This window comes from Cyprinodon tularosa, unplaced genomic scaffold, assembly GCF_016077235.1.
Source record: "Cyprinodon tularosa strain WSP-4 unplaced genomic scaffold, ASM1607723v1 ctg1162, whole genome shotgun sequence".
NCBI classification, from domain to species: domain Eukaryota; kingdom Metazoa; phylum Chordata; class Actinopteri; order Cyprinodontiformes; family Cyprinodontidae; genus Cyprinodon; species Cyprinodon tularosa.
Window position 1 is genome coordinate 115,923 of NW_024037962.1, and position 23,190 is coordinate 139,112.

Sequence of the window (23,190 nt, forward strand, 5' to 3'; positions counted from 1 at the left end):
GATATTAACCTAGAGGATGTGTTGAACTAGATCTGCTATATTAACCAAGAGGATGTGTTGATCTAGATCTGCTATATTAACCAAGAGGATGTGTTGATCTAGATCTGCTATATTAACCAAGAGGATGTGTTGATCTAGATCTGCTATATTAACCAAGAGGATGTGTTGATCTAGATCTGCTATATTAACCAAGAGGATGTGTTGATCTAGATCTGCTATATTAACCAAGAGGATGTGTTGATCTAGATCTGCTATATTAACCCAGAGGATGTGTTGAACTAGATCTGCTATATTAACCCAGAGGATGTGTTGAACTAGATCTGCTATATTAACCCAGAGGATGTGTTGAACTAGATCTGCGATATTAACCTAGAGGATGTGTTGAACTAGATCTGCTATATTAACCAAGAGGATGTGTTGATCTAGATCTGCTATATTAACCAAGAGGATGTGTTGATCTAGATCTGCTATATTAACCAAGAGGATGTGTTGATCTAGATCTGCTATATTAACCAAGAGGATGTGTTGATCTAGATCTGCTATATTAACCAAGAGGATGTGTTGATCTAGATCTGCTATATTAACCAAGAGGATGTGTTGATCTAGATCTGCTATATTAACCAAGAGGATGTGTTGATCTAGATCTGCTATATTAACCAAGAGGATGTGTTGATCTAGATCTGCTATATTAACCAAGAGGATGTGTTGATCTAGATCTGCTATTTTCACGGCTTCTCTGGGACACTTTTTTATAAAGTAGGTCATTCATTCATTAAACAGTTTATCTGAATTCTATAAACCAAAGTTTTCTGCCCAACAGCAATGATGATCTGCACAGCAGCATTCTATACCCAGCTATTGTAGCATCTAGGATAGAGCTGTCAGTCTGGGAAAGAATCTGGCTTTTATTGAAATTCTAAAAGTTAACTGTTTAATGAAGTGAAAATTTTAACTAAACACGTCATAATGACTAAAATGTGAGTAAGCTAACAATAGTTTACGTCCTGAAGATGAAAACTAAGACTAAATCTAAGATGGCTGTCAGAAACAACACTGCTTTAAACCAAATAGAAAACCCAGTGGCTTCCAGGAGCCTCTCACCACGTCATTGGGAAGGCTTTGAAGGTCATCATAGGGGGATTCCAGGGTGTTGGTGTCAACGTTCAAGAGCACCACATCATCCAAAGCCATCCCTTGAACTTTCTAGACCCATTGGAGAGCAAAGAGGATTTAAATCAGTGGCGTGATGTAAGCTGCGTTCAGAGAGACTCTGATGGCCGGCCTACCTCCATCAGGCTGGAATGAACTCCTATGAGGAAAGGCATTGGGGCGCTGAGGGGAAACAAACCCAAGGTTAGACTTTAGGCTGCTAAGTATAGCACTAGCAACACTTTAAAACAGACACTGGACCAAGCCACTATTCACACTGCAAAAAAACATGTAGAAATAAGTTAAAATTTCTTAAATAAGGTGGATTTACCCTTAATTTGAGCAGGTAAATTAGATGACATGTATTAGTATTTTTAATCTTAAAATAATAATACATTAGATAATATGCACTTGGAATAAGACAATGAAACTGTTTCTTATTTCAAATGTAAATGGTCTTGTTCCAATTGTGTCTCACTTAACTCCTCAATTCAAGAAAAAATGCACTAATTTTCAGAAAAAAACGACTTAGATATATTTTTTTGTGCTTCAACAGAACTTTGCTCCTTTCTTGCCCTGAAAATGACTCCTAAAAACAGGAGTTTGAGCATCGGTTTATATCGACAGGATGCTTACGAACTCATTTAATCTGCTGGCTTCAGAGGTCAGTACCAACATGTTCATGTTCATGCAGAGAATAAACCAAACACCAAATAGGATCCATAAGACTGAGATATTAAAACAATCAATAGCAGTAAACTGGTTCAGTTTGGATTTACAGTAAAGAAGGTGTTTATGTGACCATGGAGCAGGAAATGAGGTCATTTTATGTTCTGGTTACAGTCTGTCTGGAGAACACCTCCTGGACCCTGAATGTCACCACAGCAGCCCTTCACCGCTGATGTCTACAGACATTTTAACCTCTAATAGTTAGGGATTGGTAACATGGTTTAAAAATTTAATCACAGATTTGTTCCTACTAAATCTAATTAATCAGTTTTTGTTCTCTCTAAAGTTTCCTAATGAAAATGACTTTGATCATCTCATCTGGGAGGTGACGTCAATCTAAAGAGGAACAAAAATTAAGCTGCTAAAACCCGTTGGTTTCACAGCAAACTATTAAAAGATTACAAATATATCACAGACGACTAGCGGACCTAGAACGAGCTCGCTGGGAGCTAGTTTGTCAGATATGAGGAAGAAATCAACGTGATGATCTGGAGTTACTCTATTGAAGGACGAGGGTTATATCAGTGGAAAAATAACCGATTCATCAGAAACAAAATATTAGATGAATTGGATTAAAGCCTGAGGGGCAGCTAACAGTTGGAAGGATCTAGTTGTTCAATTCAGTGTATTTCTATAGCTCCAATTCACATCCTGTCATCTCAGGTCACTTTCCAGGTCAACCAGATCATCCAGTCAGATTGATTCAAAGTTTTCTATCTAAGGAAAACCAGCTGATTGCATCGACTCATTGACTCTTCAGCAATCCCTCACACTAAGCATGCTTGTAGCGACAGTGGAGAGGAAAAACTCCCTTTGAACAGGAAGAAACCTCCAGCAGAACCAGGCTCAGTGTGAGCGGCCATCTGCCGAGGCAGACATAGAATAAAAAACTGTCCAAAGCAGGCCATGTCTCCATGTGTATGGAGAGCCATTTCAACCAAAATTAAATAAATAATGAGTAAAATAATTTCATTATTTGTCATTTATTCCTTTATCCATTTACCCATTTTTCATTAATCTAATTTTCATTTAACCACTTTTCAATTTCCCTTTTTCATTAAGCCAATTTTTTTATTTATTTATTTTTCAGATTATCTATTCCTCAATTTCTGTTTTATCTATTTTTCATTTATCTATTTTTCATTTGTCCATTTTTCATTTATCCCTTTATTTATTTACCCATTTTTCATTAATCTATTTTTTAATTTAACCATTTTTCAATTTCCTTTTTCCATTAACTATTAGTTCGTCTAATAACAAGGGATGGAAATGTGGATTTTGGACTGATGTGTTTGTATGGGCATGTATATGTTCATTTAGAGGTGTGCATGGAGACGTATATATTTTTAATATAATTCTGTATATACGCAAGTATACTTTTTGTGTGTATATATGATAAAACACATGTTTAACTAGCTTCAAGCAGGAATTGTACTAAAATTGCAAAACAAATAATATGAAAATATTTTACATTTGATATAAAAAATCTTATTCATCTGTTAATGTGCTCTCTCCAGAACTCCTGAGGTGGAAACGTTTTAGCCTCGCCTGGTTTAAATTGGTAAAAGAATCTTCTTTAAGGAAACTTTGGCTCTCCGATAATTAATCAATTAATTGAAAAAATAATCAACAGATTAATCTATTTGCTAAATAATAATTAGTTGCAGCCATAGAATCTACGGCCTCCTAGAAGGTCTGAGTTGTTTAGCTGTTTTCTCAGCTGTGAAAAATAGAAATTATTAGATAATGAGTTAAGATTTTGAATACTTTGCTTATTACCAAATATTCACACACAGTGTAGTTTGCACAGGATTCGGTTGAACTGGTTTTAGTGCCAGTAATCCAGTAATTATAGTATATAGTAACTTATCATTTTCCCCATTGTTTATTTTATTTGAACTGCCTAAAATACTGAATAAACCAACTTAGTAATTCTTAGTTTACAGTATAATTAAGATGCAAGTATTTTAGTAGGGCCCATTCTTCTTTACTTCAGTTCTCTAATAATCACCAGAATATAGAAAATAAATATTGTGTGAAAAATGAACTACAGATCACTCATTGTTAATCAGCTGCATTTATTGTGCTATAAAAAATCAACATTTTGTCTTTTAGTTTCAGTGAAATCCTCTGAAAACCTCCCACCTATAGCAGCTGGTGTTCTCATAGCCGTTCTATCGAACCCTGACAGTTTCCTGTCCAAAATATTTAAACATCTCCAAGGTTTGATGAAAGGTTGGCAGCCCTGTAATATATGTGCTGCTGCAATACCACAGGTGAGCTTCGCCGCTATTTTTAGTAGGATAGTTTCGGCTCATAATAGTGTTGTCCCTTTTAATTAACTTTTATTTACTCTACTTAATTTAAGTTGTAATTTTGTTTTCTTAGAAATGTACCTAAATTATGTTCTACTGTTGACTGTATGCAGCCGACATAATATCAGTGTTGGCAGGAAAAAAGTAATTTAATTAGGCTACAGTAATGCAGTAATGTAAGGTGTTACCAACACAATTTAGGTAATATTTTAATCAGTGAAATTCTCTGCTTCTGTCTCCTTGAACCCCAGTGGGCCTCAGCAGATGGCCGCTCACACTGAGCCTGGTTCTGCTGGAGGTTTCTTCCTGTTCAAAGGGAGTTTTTCCTCTCCACTGTCGCTACAAGCATGCTTAGTGTGAGGGATTGCTGAAGAGTCAATGAGTCGATGCAATCAGCTGGTTTTCCTTAGATAGAAAACTTTGAATCAATCTGACTGGATGATCTGGTGAACTGGAAAGTGACCTGAGATGACATGATGTGAATTGGAGCTATAGAAATACACTGAATAGAATGGAATAACTGAAGGTTCTTTTATTGTTTTGTTACTTTGATGTTTTTCCAGATAGTGTGTGTGAAGGGATAGAAGAAAAAGGCTCTTAGAATAAAGTAATTTGTAGTATTTCATTATACATTTTTAAAGTGTTTTTTTTTTTTTTTTGGAAATAGATTTTGATGTATTTGTTCCCACGCCTGCTGTCAGTCTCTGGTTCTTCATCTTTTAGCTCAGTTTACCTACCTAACCTGGATCTGGGAGGAAACCTCATGTTTTTCATTTAAAGTGCATCATTGCACTGATTTAGCATGAAATGATTAGAAATATCCAGATTAGGGCTGAAAGGAAGCGCAGACTAAATGATTGCAGCTCAGTCACATTGATCCATAGCTTCGTCTGATTCTTTAGTAATCGGGTGATCTATTATTTTTCCTGTTTCTGATATAACCATCTGCTGACCATACTGACCACAGGCCTGTGAATTACAAAGAACTCTAAACTAATCAGGATAAAATCATATTTTCCTTAATTTGCTGATTTAGATCCAGAAGCAGATGTAAGTGGTGTAAATGGAGAGCAGTAAAAATGGCGGCCGTGTCTATATGTGGGCGCAGCTTTCTGTCCGGCGCTCTGATCAGGAGGTCACTAACTCACCAGCAGTAGTCCAACAGATGCTGAGGAAGCACAGGAATGTAAACATGCTGCCAGTGCATCGGGTACAACAAGGCAGCAGAACCATGCACGCAGGCGGTCAGCTGCAACAGAGAGCAGAGCAGGTGATGATGTCTTTTCCTGCCCTCATTCAACACAGCAGCTAGAATCAGAGCTAACCACAGAGGAATAAGGACGGGTTAATCACTGGCTCTAACCCCCCTGTATGATCGGTGACTTCCTGAACAGCTAATTAGCAGCTCGTCAGTGACGTTGATCTAATTAGTAAAAGTCCATCATGTTCGTTAATTAGCAGCTCAGATTTTCAACCACTCTGTGAACACGCTGCCCTCCCTGCTGTCTGCCGCTGTCAGCAGGACAAACGGTCTGAGAGTGGAGCTCACAGGAAGCACCACAGAGGTAATAAACTCAGGCCTCTTCTGGACATGCAGGAAGCTCAGCCTCCACTCATCTAATGGAACCCAGAGCCCGCAGAGAGCTGCTGGGGGTCAAACTGCCTTTCATCCAGCAGGAAAACTAAGCTGGCTTTGCTTTGTAGCAAATCAAACCAAATGAAGGAAAAAAGCTGACATCTATCAGCCTGGACCGAGCAGGAGAAGAGAGGAAACAGGAAGTGCTACTTACAGTGCTCAGCTTGCTACAGCAGATGAGGATTCGACGTTCATAAAGCATACTAGCGTACAGGTGAAGCATGTTATTCACATCTACTGCTACAAAGTACTCTGTTAGGTTTCTCTGCAGAGGGAAAACATAGAGAGATTCATTATCAGGACGGCTGGTGGGAAATAATATCACATGAAATCAAACGCCAAGAGGAGCCCCGAGCCGCACTGCAGGTGGAAGGACAGCGCGTTTGGTCCTGGAGCGCCGCGGGCTGACCCGTCTGAGTTACAGAACCGACGGGATGCAGAGCAGCGCCGGAGCGGGGGGGACTAGTTAGAGTGAGACGCCATCATCACTGACACACCTTCAATAGATACCCGCTCTTCCATGCAGGGAGACTCGCTCGTGTCTGAGGGATGTTTGTAGACTGTGGGAGGAAACCGGAGGAGCTCCTCCATGACTCGTATCCGATGCTGTCAGCATCTCCAGTTCCAGAATCCCTCCCTGACTCGGCCTTCCGAGCCGCTCATGATGACTGTAAGACTGTTAACTGGGTGACTTCGGGCAGCTTGGAGCGACTCTGGGCGACTCAAAGTAATTCAAGGCATCTCTGAGCAGCTTGGGGCCACTTGGAGCGACTCGGGGCAACTCTGAGCGACTCCGGGCGACTCGCAACTGCAACACTCACATTCTCAGGGATGCTAGGGAGCTCCGTGATGTCAGGCACAGTGAAGAACGAATGCTGGGAAAAAGAAATTGATCACATGGTTACTGAGTGAGGCAGCGAAGCCCAAAATTATTCATACCACCTTTCAAAACTGGATTGAAATTAAAACCTACCAAATTATTTGATTGGAAATGAGGTGAGCTCCATAAAACTATTTAAAAAAATCTGCTTTTATCTACGTCTCATCAAGTCTATCTATATAATTCTAAGTAATAAATTGGGCTAAATGAATGAGCCCCAGGAAGGTCAGCCTGGTTGATCAGCGTGTCATTTAGAGGAGGTGAAGGTGCACCTCCTCTCCTCCTCGCTGGTTCTCAGTCTGTGGCTAAGCCGCTCCAAAGGCCAAGTTAACTAATCATTTTAGGACCAAACCAGAAGAATCTGGGGCTTAACGGAACATAAAGGTTCTTTTTGGTGCCCTGAAGGAGCAGCAGCCATGATGCGAGTGTCAGGATGAGGTCAGGCTTACCTCGCCCAGGTGGACGGGGACTCCAGGCTCGGGGATGGGGAGCGTATGTAGTGAGACCAGCAGCTCCTGCCACTGGCTGTCCTGTAATATTACAACAATATAAACCCATGTGGTGCCAAGAGCAAAAAATCTGCATAAAGATCAATCATTAGCTAATGCTAACAAAAACCAGTTAGCCACGTCCGCTATGAAGAAACTAAAAACGTCCCTCAGATGCAGAGATCCATCAGGAGAATATTGGTGGATCAGAAATTCAAACAAACAATCTAAGTAGCTGCATGATTCAATGATGGCCACCTAGTATTTGCTAAAAACAAAGAACAGAAGAACATGTTATATAACAATGACTTCTTTTATTGCTCGTTAGTTTACTTCAATCAGCAATAAAACTCTCCTCATTTTCTTTGAGTCCAGATGAATGTGTAAAAAACAAAAACCTACAGTAGGTGGAATAAATATTTGGCAGAATAAAAAGCATTATTTATGGTGCTTGGCCGTTACAGAAATATTAATAACAGATTCTGATTTGTCCCAAATGTTCACGCATGCATTCCTACTAGTTTGTAGAATTAAAAAAGAAGCAGATGTAAGGTGCAGAGAGTGGAAGGCGTTACGGCTCACCTGGCCTTTGACTGAGCAGTCAGCCAGGATGTTCAGCAGCTTGTAGAAAACCTCAAACCAGGGCAGGTAGCTGAGAGGACACAGAAACACAGAAGCAGTCAGTCAGCATCAGAGTTCCCCATGAACCCCTGCATTTATGGATTCCTCATTATATCAGAAGACGCACAACATTGAAACTATTTGAACGTTCTCACAGGTTCAGGGTTGAGAAACACAAAAAAAAGAAAAGGCAATAATTATAGAAGGTTATGCGTCTGCAGAGGGTTCCACGTCTGCGTCTGCAGAGGGTTCCACGTCTGCAGAGGGTTCCACGTCTGCAGAGGGTTCCGCATCTGCAGAGGGTTCCACGTCTGCAGAGGGTTCCACGTCTGCAGAGGGTTCCACGTCTGCAGAGGGTTCCACGTCTGCAGAGGGTTCCATGTCTGCAGAGGGTTCCACGTCTGCAGAGGGTTCCACGTCTGCACCTGGTGCGCGTTCCACGTCTGCAGAGGGTTCCGCATCTGCAGAGGGTTCCGCATCTGCACCTGGAGCGCGTTCCACGTCTGCAGAGGGTTCCACGTCTGCAGAGGGTTCCACGTCTGCAGAGGGTTCCACGTCTGCAGAGGGTTCCGCATCTGCACCTGGTGCGCGTTCCACGTCTGCAGAGGGTTCTGCATCTGCGGAGGGTTCCGCATCTGCACCTGGAGCGCGTTCCACGTCTGCAGAGGGTTCCACGTCTGCAGAGGGTTCCGCATCTGCACCTGGAGCGCGTTCCACGTCTGCAGAGGGTTCCACGTCTGCAGAGGGTTCCGCATCTGCACCTGGTGCGCGTTCCACGTCTGCAGAGGGTTCCACGTCTGCAGAGGGTTCCACGTCTGCAGAGGGTTCCACGTCTGCAGAGGGTTCCGCATCTGCACCTGGTGCGCGTTCCACGTCTGCAGAGGGTTCCACGTCTGCAGAGGGTTCCACGTCTGCAGAGGGTTCCGCATCTGCACCTGGAGCGCGTTCCACGTCTGCAGAGGGTTCCGCATCTGCACCTGGTGCGCGTTCCACGTCTGCAGAGGGTTCCGCATCTGCACCTGGTGCGCGTTCCACGTCTGCAGAGGGTTCCGCATCTGCAGCTGGTGCGCGTTCCACGTCTGCAGAGGGTTCCGCATCTGCAGAGGGTTCCACGTCTGCAGAGGGTTCCGCATCTGCAGAGGGTTCCGCATCTGCAGAGGGTTCCACGTCTGCAGAGGGTTCCGCATCTGCACCTGGTACGTGTTCCACGTCTGCAGAGGGTTCCACGTCTGCAGAGGGTTCCACGTCTGCAGAGGGTTCCGCATCTGCACCTGGAGCGCGTTCCACGTCTGCAGAGGGTTCCACGTCTGCAGAGGGTTCCGCATCTGCAGAGGGTTCCGCATCTGCAGAGGGTTCCACGTCTGCAGAGGGTTCCACGTCTGCAGAGGGTTCCGCATCTGCAGAGGGTTCCACGTCTGCAGAGGGTTCCGCATCTGCAGAGGGTTCCACGTCTGCAGAGGGTTCCGCATCTGCAGAGGGTTCCACGTCTGCAGAGGGTTCCACGTCTGCAGAGGGTTCCGCATCTGCAACTGGAGCGCGTTCCACGTCTGCAGAGGGTTCCACGTCTGCAGAGGGTTCTGCATCTGCAGAGGGTTCCGCATCTGCACCTGGAGCGCGTTCCACGTCTGCAGAGGGTTCCACGTCTGCAGAGGGTTCCACGTCTGCAGAGGGTTCCGCATCTGCAGAGGGTTCCGCATCTGCACCTGGAGCGCGTTCCACGTCTGCAGAGGGTTCCACGTCTGCAGAGGGTTCCACGTCTGCAGAGGGTTCCGCATCTGCACCTGGTGCGCGTTCCACGTCTGCAGAGGGTTCCGCATCTGCAGCTGGTGCGCGTTCCACGTCTGCAGAGGGTTCCGCATCTGCAGAGGGTTCCACGTCTGCAGAGGGTTCCGCATCTGCAGAGGGTTCCGCATCTGCAGAGGGTTCCACGTCTGCAGAGGGTTCCGCATCTGCACCTGGTACGTGTTCCACGTCTGCAGAGGGTTCCACGTCTGCAGAGGGTTCCACGTCTGCAGAGGGTTCCGCATCTGCACCTGGAGCGCGTTCCACGTCTGCAGAGGGTTCCGCATCTGCAGCTGGTGCGCGTTCCACGTCTGCAGAGGGTTCCGCATCTGCAGAGGGTTCCACGTCTGCAGAGGGTTCCACGTCTGCAGAGGGTTCCGCATCTGCAGAGGGTTCCGCATCTGCAGAGGGTTCCACGTCTGCAGAGGGTTCCACGTCTGCAGAGGGTTCCGCATCTGCAGAGGGTTCCGCATCTGCAGAGGGTTCCACGTCTGCAGAGGGTTCCGCATCTGCAGAGGGTTCCGCATCTGCAGAGGGTTCCGCATCTGCAGAGGGTTCCACGTCTGCAGAGGGTTCCACGTCTGCAGAGGGTTCCGCATCTGCAGAGGGTTCCACGTCTGCAGAGGGTTCCGCATCTGCAGAGGGTTCCACGTCTGCAGAGGGTTCCGCATCTGCAGAGGGTTCCACGTCTGCAGAGGGTTCCACGTCTGCAGAGGGTTCCGCATCTGCAACTGGAGCGCGTTCCACGTCTGCAGAGGGTTCCACGTCTGCAGAGGGTTCCGCATCTGCAGAGGGTTCCGCATCTGCACCTGGAGCGCGTTCCACGTCTGCAGAGGGTTCCACGTCTGCAGAGGGTTCCACGTCTGCAGAGGGTTCCACGTCTGCAGAGGGTTCCGCATCTGCACCTGGTGCGCGTTCCACGTCTGCAGAGGGTTCCACGTCTGCAGAGGGTTCCACGTCTGCAGAGGGTTCCACGTCTGCAGAGGGTTCCGCATCTGCACCTGGTGCGCGTTCCACGTCTGCAGAGGGTTCCACGTCTGCAGAGGGTTCCACGTCTGCAGAGGGTTCCGCATCTGCACCTGGAGCGCGTTCCACGTCTGCAGAGGGTTCCGCATCTGCACCTGGTGCGCGTTCCACGTCTGCAGAGGGTTCCGCATCTGCACCTGGTGCGCGTTCCACGTCTGCAGAGGGTTCCGCATCTGCAGAGGGTTCCACGTCTGCAGAGGGTTCCGCATCTGCAGCTGGTGCGCGTTCCACGTCTGCAGAGGGTTCCGCATCTGCAGAGGGTTCCACGTCTGCAGAGGGTTCCGCATCTGCAGAGGGTTCCACGTCTGCAGAGGGTTCCGCATCTGCAGAGGGTTCCACGTCTGCAGAGGGTTCCGCATCTGCACCTGGTACGTGTTCCACGTCTGCAGAGGGTTCCACGTCTGCAGAGGGTTCCACGTCTGCAGAGGGTTCCACGTCTGCAGAGGGTTCCGCATCTGCACCTGGAGCGCGTTCCACGTCTGCAGAGGGTTCCACGTCTGCAGAGGGTTCCGCATCTGCAGAGGGTTCCGCATCTGCAGAGGGTTCCACGTCTGCAGAGGGTTCCACGTCTGCAGAGGGTTCCGCATCTGCAGAGGGTTCCACGTCTGCAGAGGGTTCCGCATCTGCAGAGGGTTCCACGTCTGCAGAGGGTTCCGCATCTGCAGAGGGTTCCACGTCTGCATAGGGTTCCACGTCTGCAGAGGGTTCCACGTCTGCAGAGGGTTCCACGTCTGCAGAGGGTTCCACGTCTGCAGAGGGTTCCGCATCTGCACCTGGTGCGCGTTCCACGTCTGCAGAGGGTTCCACGTCTGCAGAGGGTTCCACGTCTGCAGAGGGTTCCGCATCTGCACCTGGAGCGCGTTCCACGTCTGCAGAGGGTTCCGCATCTGCACCTGGTGCGCGTTCCACGTCTGCAGAGGGTTCCGCATCTGCACCTGGTGCGCGTTCCACGTCTGCAGAGGGTTCCGCATCTGCAGCTGGTGCGCGTTCCACGTCTGCAGAGGGTTCCGCATCTGCAGAGGGTTCCACGTCTGCAGAGGGTTCCGCATCTGCAGAGGGTTCCGCATCTGCAGAGGGTTCCACGTCTGCAGAGGGTTCCGCATCTGCACCTGGTACGTGTTCCACGTCTGCAGAGGGTTCCACGTCTGCAGAGGGTTCCACGTCTGCAGAGGGTTCCGCATCTGCACCTGGAGCGCGTTCCACGTCTGCAGAGGGTTCCACGTCTGCAGAGGGTTCCGCATCTGCAGAGGGTTCCGCATCTGCAGAGGGTTCCACGTCTGCAGAGGGTTCCACGTCTGCAGAGGGTTCCGCATCTGCAGAGGGTTCCACGTCTGCAGAGGGTTCCGCATCTGCAGAGGGTTCCACGTCTGCAGAGGGTTCCGCATCTGCAGAGGGTTCCACGTCTGCAGAGGGTTCCACGTCTGCAGAGGGTTCCGCATCTGCAACTGGAGCGCGTTCCACGTCTGCAGAGGGTTCCACGTCTGCAGAGGGTTCTGCATCTGCAGAGGGTTCCGCATCTGCACCTGGAGCGCGTTCCACGTCTGCAGAGGGTTCCACGTCTGCAGAGGGTTCCACGTCTGCAGAGGGTTCCGCATCTGCAGAGGGTTCCGCATCTGCACCTGGAGCGCGTTCCACGTCTGCAGAGGGTTCCACGTCTGCAGAGGGTTCCACGTCTGCAGAGGGTTCCACGTCTGCAGAGGGTTCCGCATCTGCACCTGGTGCGCGTTCCACGTCTGCAGAGGGTTCCGCATCTGCAGCTGGTGCGCGTTCCACGTCTGCAGAGGGTTCCGCATCTGCAGAGGGTTCCACGTCTGCAGAGGGTTCCGCATCTGCAGAGGGTTCCGCATCTGCAGAGGGTTCCACGTCTGCAGAGGGTTCCGCATCTGCACCTGGTACGTGTTCCACGTCTGCAGAGGGTTCCACGTCTGCAGAGGGTTCCACGTCTGCAGAGGGTTCCGCATCTGCACCTGGAGCGCGTTCCACGTCTGCAGAGGGTTCCACGTCTGCAGAGGGTTCCACGTCTGCAGAGGGTTCCGCATCTGCAGAGGGTTCCACGTCTGCAGAGGGTTCCACGTCTGCAGAGGGTTCCGCATCTGCAGAGGGTTCCGCATCTGCAGAGGGTTCCGCATCTGCAGAGGGTTCCACGTCTGCAGAGGGTTCCACGTCTGCAGAGGGTTCCGCATCTGCAGAGGGTTCCACGTCTGCAGAGGGTTCCGCATCTGCAGAGGGTTCCACGTCTGCAGAGGGTTCCGCATCTGCAGAGGGTTCCACGTCTGCAGAGGGTTCCACGTCTGCAGAGGGTTCCGCATCTGCAACTGGAGCGCGTTCCACGTCTGCAGAGGGTTCCACGTCTGCAGAGGGTTCCGCATCTGCAGAGGGTTCCGCATCTGCACCTGGAGCGCGTTCCACGTCTGCAGAGGGTTCCACGTCTGCAGAGGGTTCCACGTCTGCAGAGGGTTCCACGTCTGCAGAGGGTTCCGCATCTGCACCTGGTGCGCGTTCCACGTCTGCAGAGGGTTCCACGTCTGCAGAGGGTTCCACGTCTGCAGAGGGTTCCACGTCTGCAGAGGGTTCCACGTCTGCAGAGGGTTCCGCATCTGCACCTGGTGCGCGTTCCACGTCTGCAGAGGGTTCCACGTCTGCAGAGGGTTCCACGTCTGCAGAGGGTTCCGCATCTGCACCTGGAGCGCGTTCCACGTCTGCAGAGGGTTCCGCATCTGCACCTGGTGCGCGTTCCACGTCTGCAGAGGGTTCCGCATCTGCACCTGGTGCGCGTTCCACGTCTGCAGAGGGTTCCGCATCTGCAGAGGGTTCCACGTCTGCAGAGGGTTCCGCATCTGCAGCTGGTGCGCGTTCCACGTCTGCAGAGGGTTCCGCATCTGCAGAGGGTTCCACGTCTGCAGAGGGTTCCGCATCTGCAGAGGGTTCCACGTCTGCAGAGGGTTCCGCATCTGCAGAGGGTTCCACGTCTGCAGAGGGTTCCGCATCTGCACCTGGTACGTGTTCCACGTCTGCAGAGGGTTCCACGTCTGCAGAGGGTTCCACGTCTGCAGAGGGTTCCACGTCTGCAGAGGGTTCCGCATCTGCACCTGGAGCGCGTTCCACGTCTGCAGAGGGTTCCACGTCTGCAGAGGGTTCCGCATCTGCAGAGGGTTCCGCATCTGCAGAGGGTTCCACGTCTGCAGAGGGTTCCACGTCTGCAGAGGGTTCCGCATCTGCAGAGGGTTCCACGTCTGCAGAGGGTTCCGCATCTGCAGAGGGTTCCACGTCTGCAGAGGGTTCCGCATCTGCAGAGGGTTCCACGTCTGCATAGGGTTCCACGTCTGCAGAGGGTTCCACGTCTGCAGAGGGTTCCACGTCTGCAGAGGGTTCCACGTCTGCAGAGGGTTCCGCATCTGCACCTGGTGCGCGTTCCACGTCTGCAGAGGGTTCCACGTCTGCAGAGGGTTCCACGTCTGCAGAGGGTTCCACGTCTGCAGAGGGTTCCGCATCTGCACCTGGAGCGCGTTCCACGTCTGCAGAGGGTTCCGCATCTGCACCTGGTGCGCGTTCCACGTCTGCAGAGGGTTCCGCATCTGCACCTGGTGCGCGTTCCACGTCTGCAGAGGGTTCCGCATCTGCAGCTGGTGCGCGTTCCACGTCTGCAGAGGGTTCCGCATCTGCAGAGGGTTCCACGTCTGCAGAGGGTTCCGCATCTGCAGAGGGTTCCGCATCTGCAGAGGGTTCCACGTCTGCAGAGGGTTCCGCATCTGCACCTGGTACGTGTTCCACGTCTGCAGAGGGTTCCACGTCTGCAGAGGGTTCCACGTCTGCAGAGGGTTCCGCATCTGCACCTGGAGCGCGTTCCACGTCTGCAGAGGGTTCCACGTCTGCAGAGGGTTCCGCATCTGCAGAGGGTTCCGCATCTGCAGAGGGTTCCACGTCTGCAGAGGGTTCCACGTCTGCAGAGGGTTCCGCATCTGCAGAGGGTTCCACGTCTGCAGAGGGTTCCGCATCTGCAGAGGGTTCCACGTCTGCAGAGGGTTCCGCATCTGCAGAGGGTTCCACGTCTGCAGAGGGTTCCACGTCTGCAGAGGGTTCCACGTCTGCAGAGGGTTCCGCATCTGCAACTGGAGCGCGTTCCACGTCTGCAGAGGGTTCCACGTCTGCAGAGGGTTCCGCATCTGCAGAGGGTTCCGCATCTGCACCTGGAGCGCGTTCCACGTCTGCAGAGGGTTCCACGTCTGCAGAGGGTTCCACGTCTGCAGAGGGTTCCACGTCTGCAGAGGGTTCCGCATCTGCACCTGGTGCGCGTTCCACGTCTGCAGAGGGTTCCACGTCTGCAGAGGGTTCCACGTCTGCAGAGGGTTCCACGTCTGCAGAGGGTTCCGCATCTGCACCTGGTGCGCGTTCCACGTCTGCAGAGGGTTCCACGTCTGCAGAGGGTTCCACGTCTGCAGAGGGTTCCGCATCTGCACCTGGAGCGCGTTCCACGTCTGCAGAGGGTTCCGCATCTGCACCTGGTGCGCGTTCCACGTCTGCAGAGGGTTCCGCATCTGCACCTGGTGCGCGTTCCACGTCTGCAGAGGGTTCCGCATCTGCAGAGGGTTCCACGTCTGCAGAGGGTTCCGCATCTGCAGCTGGTGCGCGTTCCACGTCTGCAGAGGGTTCCGCATCTGCAGAGGGTTCCACGTCTGCAGAGGGTTCCGCATCTGCAGAGGGTTCCACGTCTGCAGAGGGTTCCGCATCTGCAGAGGGTTCCACGTCTGCAGAGGGTTCCGCATCTGCACCTGGTACGTGTTCCACGTCTGCAGAGGGTTCCACGTCTGCAGAGGGTTCCACGTCTGCAGAGGGTTCCACGTCTGCAGAGGGTTCCGCATCTGCACCTGGAGCGCGTTCCACGTCTGCAGAGGGTTCCACGTCTGCAGAGGGTTCCGCATCTGCAGAGGGTTCCGCATCTGCAGAGGGTTCCACGTCTGCAGAGGGTTCCACGTCTGCAGAGGGTTCCGCATCTGCAGAGGGTTCCACGTCTGCAGAGGGTTCCGCATCTGCAGAGGGTTCCACGTCTGCAGAGGGTTCCGCATCTGCAGAGGGTTCCACGTCTGCAGAGGGTTCCACGTCTGCAGAGGGTTCCACGTCTGCAGAGGGTTCCGCATCTGCACCTGGTGCGCGTTCCACGTCTGCAGAGGGTTCTGCATCTGCGGAGGGTTCCGCATCTGCACCTGGAGCGCGTTCCACGTCTGCAGAGGGTTCCGCATCTGCACCTGGAGCGCGTTCCACGTCTGCAGAGGGTTCCACGTCTGCAGAGGGTTCCGCATCTGCACCTGGAGCGCGTTCCACGTCTGCAGAGGGTTCTGCATCTGCGGAGGGTTCCGCATCTGCACCTGGAGCGCGTTCCACGTCTGCAGAGGGTTCCGCGTCTGCAGAGGGTTCCGCATCTGCAGAGGGTTCCGCATCTGCACCTGGAGCGCGTTCCACGTCTGCAGAGGGTTCCACGTCTGCAGAGGGTTCCGCATCTGCAGAGGGTTCCGCATCTGCAGAGGGTTCCGCATCTGCACCTGGAGCGCGTTCCACGTCTGCAGAGGGTTCCACGTCTGCAGAGGGTTCCACGTCTGCAGAGGGTTCCACGTCTGCAGAGGGTTCCGCAAAACTCACCTGAGAATGCAGTAGCAGGTGTGAGCTCCTGAGGAGAGCCGACAGAAACCAAATCTTTGTTTGCTCTCAATGTCCGTCAAGACGAATGTGAAGTTCTGTCCGACATGGTTGATTGTCAGGCTGCAGAGGGCAACAGAAAGCATGAACGCATTAGCTACTAGAACATTCAAACTTTAGTCAGATTATCAGCAGCATTGAACACGGACCGGCTCCATGTCCATGTTTCCCTCATTTTGGTAATTTGGACGTAGAAATATATCTTCCCCATGTCTCTGTCTATAGATCTATGTCAGTGGAGTCCTAACCTTTGGCCCCAGGGGCCAAAAGCTTGAATTTGTTTTTAAAAGAAATTGCAAAACCTTTTTTTTTTTCTTTTTTTTTAATCACAAGCTAGGTTATAGATTAGAAATCTAAAAGTTTCTGTCAGGTTTTTCAGGCTAAAAGAAAAAACAAATAGAAATAAAACAATAAAACATGTTTTGTAGAACATGTTATTTTCATCAATCAGCCTGTCAGCAGGGCTGTACTTTAGTAAAAGTCACTGCATACCTGCAAAATGTTACTGATTGCCTGTTAAAATAATCAGATTTTTAGGTTTTTATTTTCACTTTGAAAAATAAAAATAAAGCTGCCCAGTCATTTTTATGCATTCATATGTAAACATCAACTTACAGCCATTTTTAAATTGCTGCAGATTGTGATTAATCTGGACTCCCCCTTGTTTTAATCTTTTATTCGTATTTTTCTTAACCATATTGTGTTAATTTTTGGGATGCATTTCATTTCCGTCGGTCACTGTTTGCTGTTCCCAAAGTGTTAAAGAACAACGACGCATGGCTGATCTGCTTCAGGCTGTGTGGATAGCGGGTGTTTAGGGCGCAGCTGCAGCTGCTGCTGGGCGTACCTGTCCATGCTGAAGGGGAAGCAGAACTTTGGCACAGTGAGGAGAGTTTCCTGTGAGACACAGAGCACCAATCATCCCACAGAGCAAAGACCAGAACATTTCTACAGACTGAAACCTTTCATTGTGTTTGAACCTGATCAGAGTAGTCTTCAGGGAACTGCCGCTGCACCTCCGGTCCTGTTTCAGGGGGACAGAAACAGACCAACAGTTAGACAGAAACAACCAGGCGGCAACAACGGCAGAATTATTATCAATAAGCATTTAGCAGTTTGGTAGTTTCAGCTTTGATAACCAGCATGAACAAGAAGGGAGCGGGGATCTAAGAGTCAACAGGAAATGATGAAAGCAGAATGAGCTCAACAGGAAGGAATTCTCAGAAACAGGCGACCAGCTCTGCTCAGGGCCGGAAATCAGCCATGCAGCAGCTAAAGGCTGCTTCTCAGAGACCAGCTATCGCTATGAAACGCTCCATGGCGTTTTCCCTCATTCTTTAGGCAGCAGCTACCATCCAGGGTCTCCTCCAGGCTACAGCAGCCTGATGAGGACTGCAGAATTAAACTTTTATCTAACCCCAGGATCAGCAATGGTTTAAATAATGAATGCTGCTTTAGCTGCTTTATTCCTGTTGGACAAAACAAAACCAATACTGTGGCAGTTTGTATGATTGGAATGATCACTGTATGATTAGATGTTTCCTTCAAGCTCCCAACTCACAGTCCAACCAGAGAAAATCAGGTCCAGAAAAGTAAAAAGTTTGTACAGAGATTAGTTTGAAATAATGAATATTCAGCTGCACGGCTCAGTGAGCAGGATGAGTGAACTAAGCAGGTTTTTATTTCCTGGATCATCCACCCCCAAGGCCCCTGTCACATCCTGCTGATTTCTCCAGCGTCTGCCTGACGTCCCAGAATCTCCTAAACTCTGGCAGACCTTGAACTTTCTATGGATTCTTTCTATTCTGGGCGTAAACATAGAGGATTCATAGCAAGTCCAGAACTTCTGCCCAACGACAGCCTAACTTCTGCATGACGCACGGCAGCGTAATGCCCAGGAAATTATGAGTCCTGAGGGGGGCAGCGATGCACCCGGAGGCGCACCGGCCTGCAGATAGAGATGTCTTTGATCGCGGTATTAACCTAGCTGCTGGTTACCACCCGACAATAGAATAAAGAAAGAAGGTTTCTGGTGTCAGCAGATTGAGCGTCATGTCTGCTAGGAAGTGTGTTGGTGGTGGGCATGAACGCAGGGAGGATCCATCACTCACCTTCTGGCTCACCCTATGATGGGGATGAAGTCTGGAGGAGAACTGACGGTTTCCTCCTGTGAACCCCCGCTATACCAAAACGCTGCCAATACGCCATTATACAGTAGCTGGAAGGTAGAAACAGGTTCAGCGCTCGTCTGGAACACGGCAGATACGCTGATATGTTGGAGAGAAGTTCTGGAGAAGTTACGCAGAAGTTACTCAGAGGTTTAGGATCAGCTAGACGCCACGACTGATGAGGAACTGACACTGAACGGATGTCAGCCATCTGATAACTGACGACCCACGGATGGCAGACGCTGGCGTACGGCGGGATGTTTTCTGCCAGTGTGTTCCTGCATGCTCATAACTTATCCAATGTTTGCCAGCGTTTTGGACAGATTTTCCGTACGCCTTGACCATTTAGACCGTCGGCTGGTCTAAATGGTCAAGGTGTGACAGGAGCTTGAATAATCAGACATCTTTCTGCCATCTAAATGTGTCTAAAAGTGAAACGTTGTTCACATGAAGGCAGATTCTGATGTCTAAATGAACGCTGACCTAAGACAGCCACAAACCAGACCTTAGAGTCAATGAACTTACCAGAGCTATGCTTCCCTGGGTTAGCTACCTCCAGATAAACGTCAAAGGTCGACTCAGGACTCTCCCTGGAACAGAAGAGGATAAATTATCTAAATCTTCAAGGAGCAAAGTGGAGATAAAAGATGAAAAAAATCAGACATTCCCTTAATGACGTTCAGGGATTGAGCCTAAAGGACCGAATCTGTGCTCCAATTCCAGCCGGGCCTGGACAATTCATTAGATCTGACATTTAATTACACTTTAACAAAACACAGTGTTAGAATCAGAGGCACTTAGTTTGCTCCACTGCTCATCAACAGCTCAGCTGTAGAGGTGGTCAGCAGCACCACATTCATCACAGACACCCTCACCTGGACTGGAAACACCACCTCACTGGTCCAAAGGGCCCAGAAGCGCTTGGACTTCCTGCCCCCCCCATCCTCCCCTCCTTCTCCAGAAGCACCATAGAGAGCGTTCTGAGCAGCTGTCTCACTGTGTGGTGTGGAGGCTGCAGCGCCTCAGACTGGAAGAAGGTGAGAACAGCAGAGAGGATCATGGGGGCTCCTCTTCCCTCCATTGAAGACATTTCATCTCCCGACCCCGTGACATCATCAATGACCCCCCCACCATGCTGCCCTCTGGGAAGAGGCTTCCCAGCATTCAATGCAGGACCAGCAGGTTCTGCAGCAGCTTCTTCCCCACCGCCATCACACTGATCAACTGCTGAGAAACTCGTTTGAACCTTCCACATCAATGCCTTTTGCACCGTGTCTCTCCTGCACTGTTTACTTTTTGCTGCACTTTATAAATGAAAATGTTAATTTCACTGCTAAGCTGCTGCTCATTCACTGTGATAAGGCTGTATGTATCGACATGTGGTTTAGTACACCCTCTGTGTCTACAAAACCACATAAAGTTTATCTAAGTCATATAACACTGAACCAAAGCAAGGCGCAGACTATCCCATTCCTGCCCTTATGGAGGTGCTAAGACTCTTAAAGTGGGTTTGCTGCCACTCAGAGAGAGTTGCAGCCAGCATCCAGAGTAGAAGTAGGCACCCATCCACATCCAGGGGACGGTGGTGGAGCGTGTGGACAGCTTTAAGGTCCTGGGAGTTGAAGATTTGACCTGGACCACCAGCTGCTTCATGAAGGTGCACCAGTGGATCTTCTTCATGAGGAAGAACCATCTGTCCTCAGAGATGGTCACCAACGTCCACCGCAGCACCATGGAGAGCCTCCTCACCAATGGTGTCACAGTTTGGTCTGGGAACCAGGTGGGTTAGCGGTGTTAACAGATGACATTATCCAGGACATGTAACAGTGGAGATCTGTCACTGCAGCCCAGATACTGCTGGTATCTGCTGGCAGATGGTTTCCATTCACATTATATAACTAGAGAGTTTACCCGTCTGATTTTAGCAGCTGTTTGTTGCTAGGCGACAAAAAAAACTGCTGAATGTTTTTGTTGCAATAGCTGGTGACTTTAAACACGTTTCACTCTCTGCATCATTTCCAAAGTGTTCGGTCAGCACCTTCGCTAAAGAAAACTACACTTTTGACTTGATGCAAATATGGAGGACTCGTCGGTCTCTATAGCAACAGCACAATGTGGTTTTTCCTAACAACATTGTTAGGGTGTAAAAAAATAACTGGTGATTTTAATCACTCCTCACACTCTGCATCACTCCCAGCGTCAAACGGAAGGAAACTAAACTTTGGGCTTGTTTTATGCAAATGTAAAGGATTCCTCTCTAATGCTACGTTCAGAGCGCACGCAGCAGGAGCAGCAGGAGCAGCAGGAGCAGCAGAAACACGCAGCTGAAGCATCTTTGCTTGGTAAAGTGGGTCTGATGCGTGGTGGGCGGAGCTACCCTATCCTTTCTCTGCCTGGAACAATGGCGGCTATATTAGCTGTGATCAGCGGGTAGAAAGTAGTTAGAATCTATGTTGAAGTGAGAAAGTCCTCCTGAAAACATGGTCTGTGCAGTCAGTTCATCCAGATTACCATCCTGCCTTCAAAGATTATTTCTCTGTGGGAGCCGCTCAGACCCCCACATACCGGCGCTGCGCTGTCACTGGGAATCCCCAGCAGCAGCTGCCTCAGGCCCGCTCGCCTCTCCAGGGTTTTCCCCTCCTGTTGGTGGCGGCTGGAAGTAGATGTTAGCGTTTTTCAGGTCTGTGCTACAAACAAAGCCAACATATTCTGCCGGCAGGTTTCTACATTTTAAAAGGAAACTCTGTTTTTCGTGTTTTTTCCATTGGTCCCTTGATTTTCCGTTATTCCATCATGTTCTACTCTCCCAGATGAGTTTAGTGTCATTTGGAGCCGTTCTGGAGATATTGCGTTAGGTTATATCCAGTAACGTCTTCCTATGGGCAACGAGTTGAAGGCACAAACTAAACTGTTCATCATTCATTATTTATGGTACGCCAGCATTCAGAACATGGAGGCCAATCACTGTCCCCCAGACATCCACATCTCACCTCAGCCAGCCGTCCGACCTGTTGCCCTGACAACCACATCATGAAGGTCCTAGAGAGACTTCTGCTGGTTCACCTCAGCAAGCAGACCAGCAGCTATCAGGACCCCCTGCAGTTTGCTTATCGCCATGGAGATGGAGTTGATGATGTCATCATCCACCTGCTTCAACAAACCCGCTGTCATTTAGCCAAGACAGGCAGCACTGTGAGGATCGTGGTCTTTGATTTCTCCAGATTCAGCCTGACTGACTTAGAGAGAATCTCCAGCAGAGTCAGGTGGAGGCATCAACAACCACCTGGATCAAAGACTACCTGACAGACAGACTGAAGGCTCAGCTGGCTGATCCAGGCTGGCTGATGGACTACAGGGCATTCTCCAGATCAGATGCAAGACAGGCTGCTACAGCCAACAGCCTCATTTCTCTTCAGGATCAATCTTTTTTTTTCTTCTGAATTGAAATCCAGAGTTTTCAAAACAAAATCTAAATACAAATCCCTGTAAAAGCAAAACCCCTCAAAACGCAATATTTTCCATTCATCCATCTTTTCTCTATACTCCAATTAAAATCCTGTATATTTCACAGTAAGAAGGTCCCAGAACCAGCGGCGTGTGCACCGCAGTCCCAGCTTCATCGCTTAAAGGAAAAGTCGCTCATATTCAGAATCCAAACTTCTGAAAGTTCTTTAAATCTGAAATGATTCCATCCTGTTCAATAAATGATCAGTGTTTTTAATTCAGAGTAATTTTCATGTCAATGTCCTTTACTGGAGGCATCCATGTTTGTCAAAGAACACTACTGCCACCTACTGGTTAGTGACATTGTCACGGTGCGGTATCGGCTGTTGATCAAGTCCCAGTGCTGTATCTGGTGTTTGTCACAACGCGCTATTATCCAAGTCATCTTGAAAACATTCTTCTTCCAAATGTTGGCTACATATTACGGGTTTTTTCTCTGGCCAGAAGTTCGATGGCAAATCCTCCCTCTTCAAGTTGGCGATCCAACGACCAACCCGTCCGTGGAGGATCAGGAATCAGAAAGGTGGAATAACTCTTTTTTCCACTTTTACCCGATGTATTCCAGCATCCAGCTGCCATGCACGTGGGCATTGTCAGTTTCACTATAGCTCTGGTGAATTTCAATGGTGAAGTCCTCTGGAAATCTTCAATAATTGTTGTTGATTGCAGATGTGTCTAGTAGTTCCCATTGATTTAGCTTGGAAAGCGGGGAGAATGGCGCTAGGCTTACCGCACCGTGACGTCACTGCTGGAAGATGGCAGGAGGGAGGGGCTACTATACTTGGGCAAAAATGGCCGCTCCCAGGCTCAGAGATCGCCACGAAAATTATTTTTATTTATTTATTTTTTTACTGATTAACGCTAAATTAATTAAATCACCGCAAAAATTTTCGTTTTAGGCATGTTAGGATAATTATCATTGAAGATCTGCGAGTTTATTACACCTTAATAGTAGCTGCCTGTTTCGTGTCAGAACTGATGATTTAATCTAATTAAGAAAGTTCCTCTGTATGTGTATATATATATATATTCAGTTATAATCTTCATTCTGTTCGTATAAATATGGAATGAGAGCGGCATCCTCAGGCTAAGTACAAAGTGTAATATTTTGATACGGCTGCAGCCATGATATATTCTCATCTGTTAACGTGTGATGATGTCATGATGTGTCATGATGAATAAAATGCCTTTGAACTATTAA

General features: G+C 49.3%; 1 protein-coding gene across 2 annotated transcripts in view; it reads right to left on the minus strand.

Annotated features, from left to right (window-relative positions):
* The window catches only part of dennd1a (DENN/MADD domain containing 1A), a 57,636-nt gene that overhangs the window by 29,740 nt on the left and 4,706 nt on the right, over window positions 1–23,190 (minus strand). For both annotated transcript variants that reach the window (XM_038307450.1, XM_038307443.1), the window contains exons 2-12: window positions 19,011–19,075; window positions 17,298–17,341; window positions 17,165–17,214; window positions 16,261–16,380; window positions 7,780–7,849; window positions 7,159–7,239; window positions 6,651–6,704; window positions 5,984–6,094; window positions 5,342–5,442; window positions 1,287–1,332; window positions 1,102–1,203 (exon numbers count right to left, since the gene is read on the minus strand). In XM_038307450.1, coding sequence (XP_038163378.1) covers window positions 1,102–1,203; window positions 1,287–1,332; window positions 5,342–5,442; window positions 5,984–6,094; window positions 6,651–6,704; window positions 7,159–7,239; window positions 7,780–7,849; window positions 16,261–16,380; window positions 17,165–17,214; window positions 17,298–17,341; window positions 19,011–19,075 — 844 coding nt within the window. The remainder of the gene's footprint in view (window positions 1–1,101; window positions 1,204–1,286; window positions 1,333–5,341; window positions 5,443–5,983; window positions 6,095–6,650; window positions 6,705–7,158; window positions 7,240–7,779; window positions 7,850–16,260; window positions 16,381–17,164; window positions 17,215–17,297; window positions 17,342–19,010; window positions 19,076–23,190) is intronic.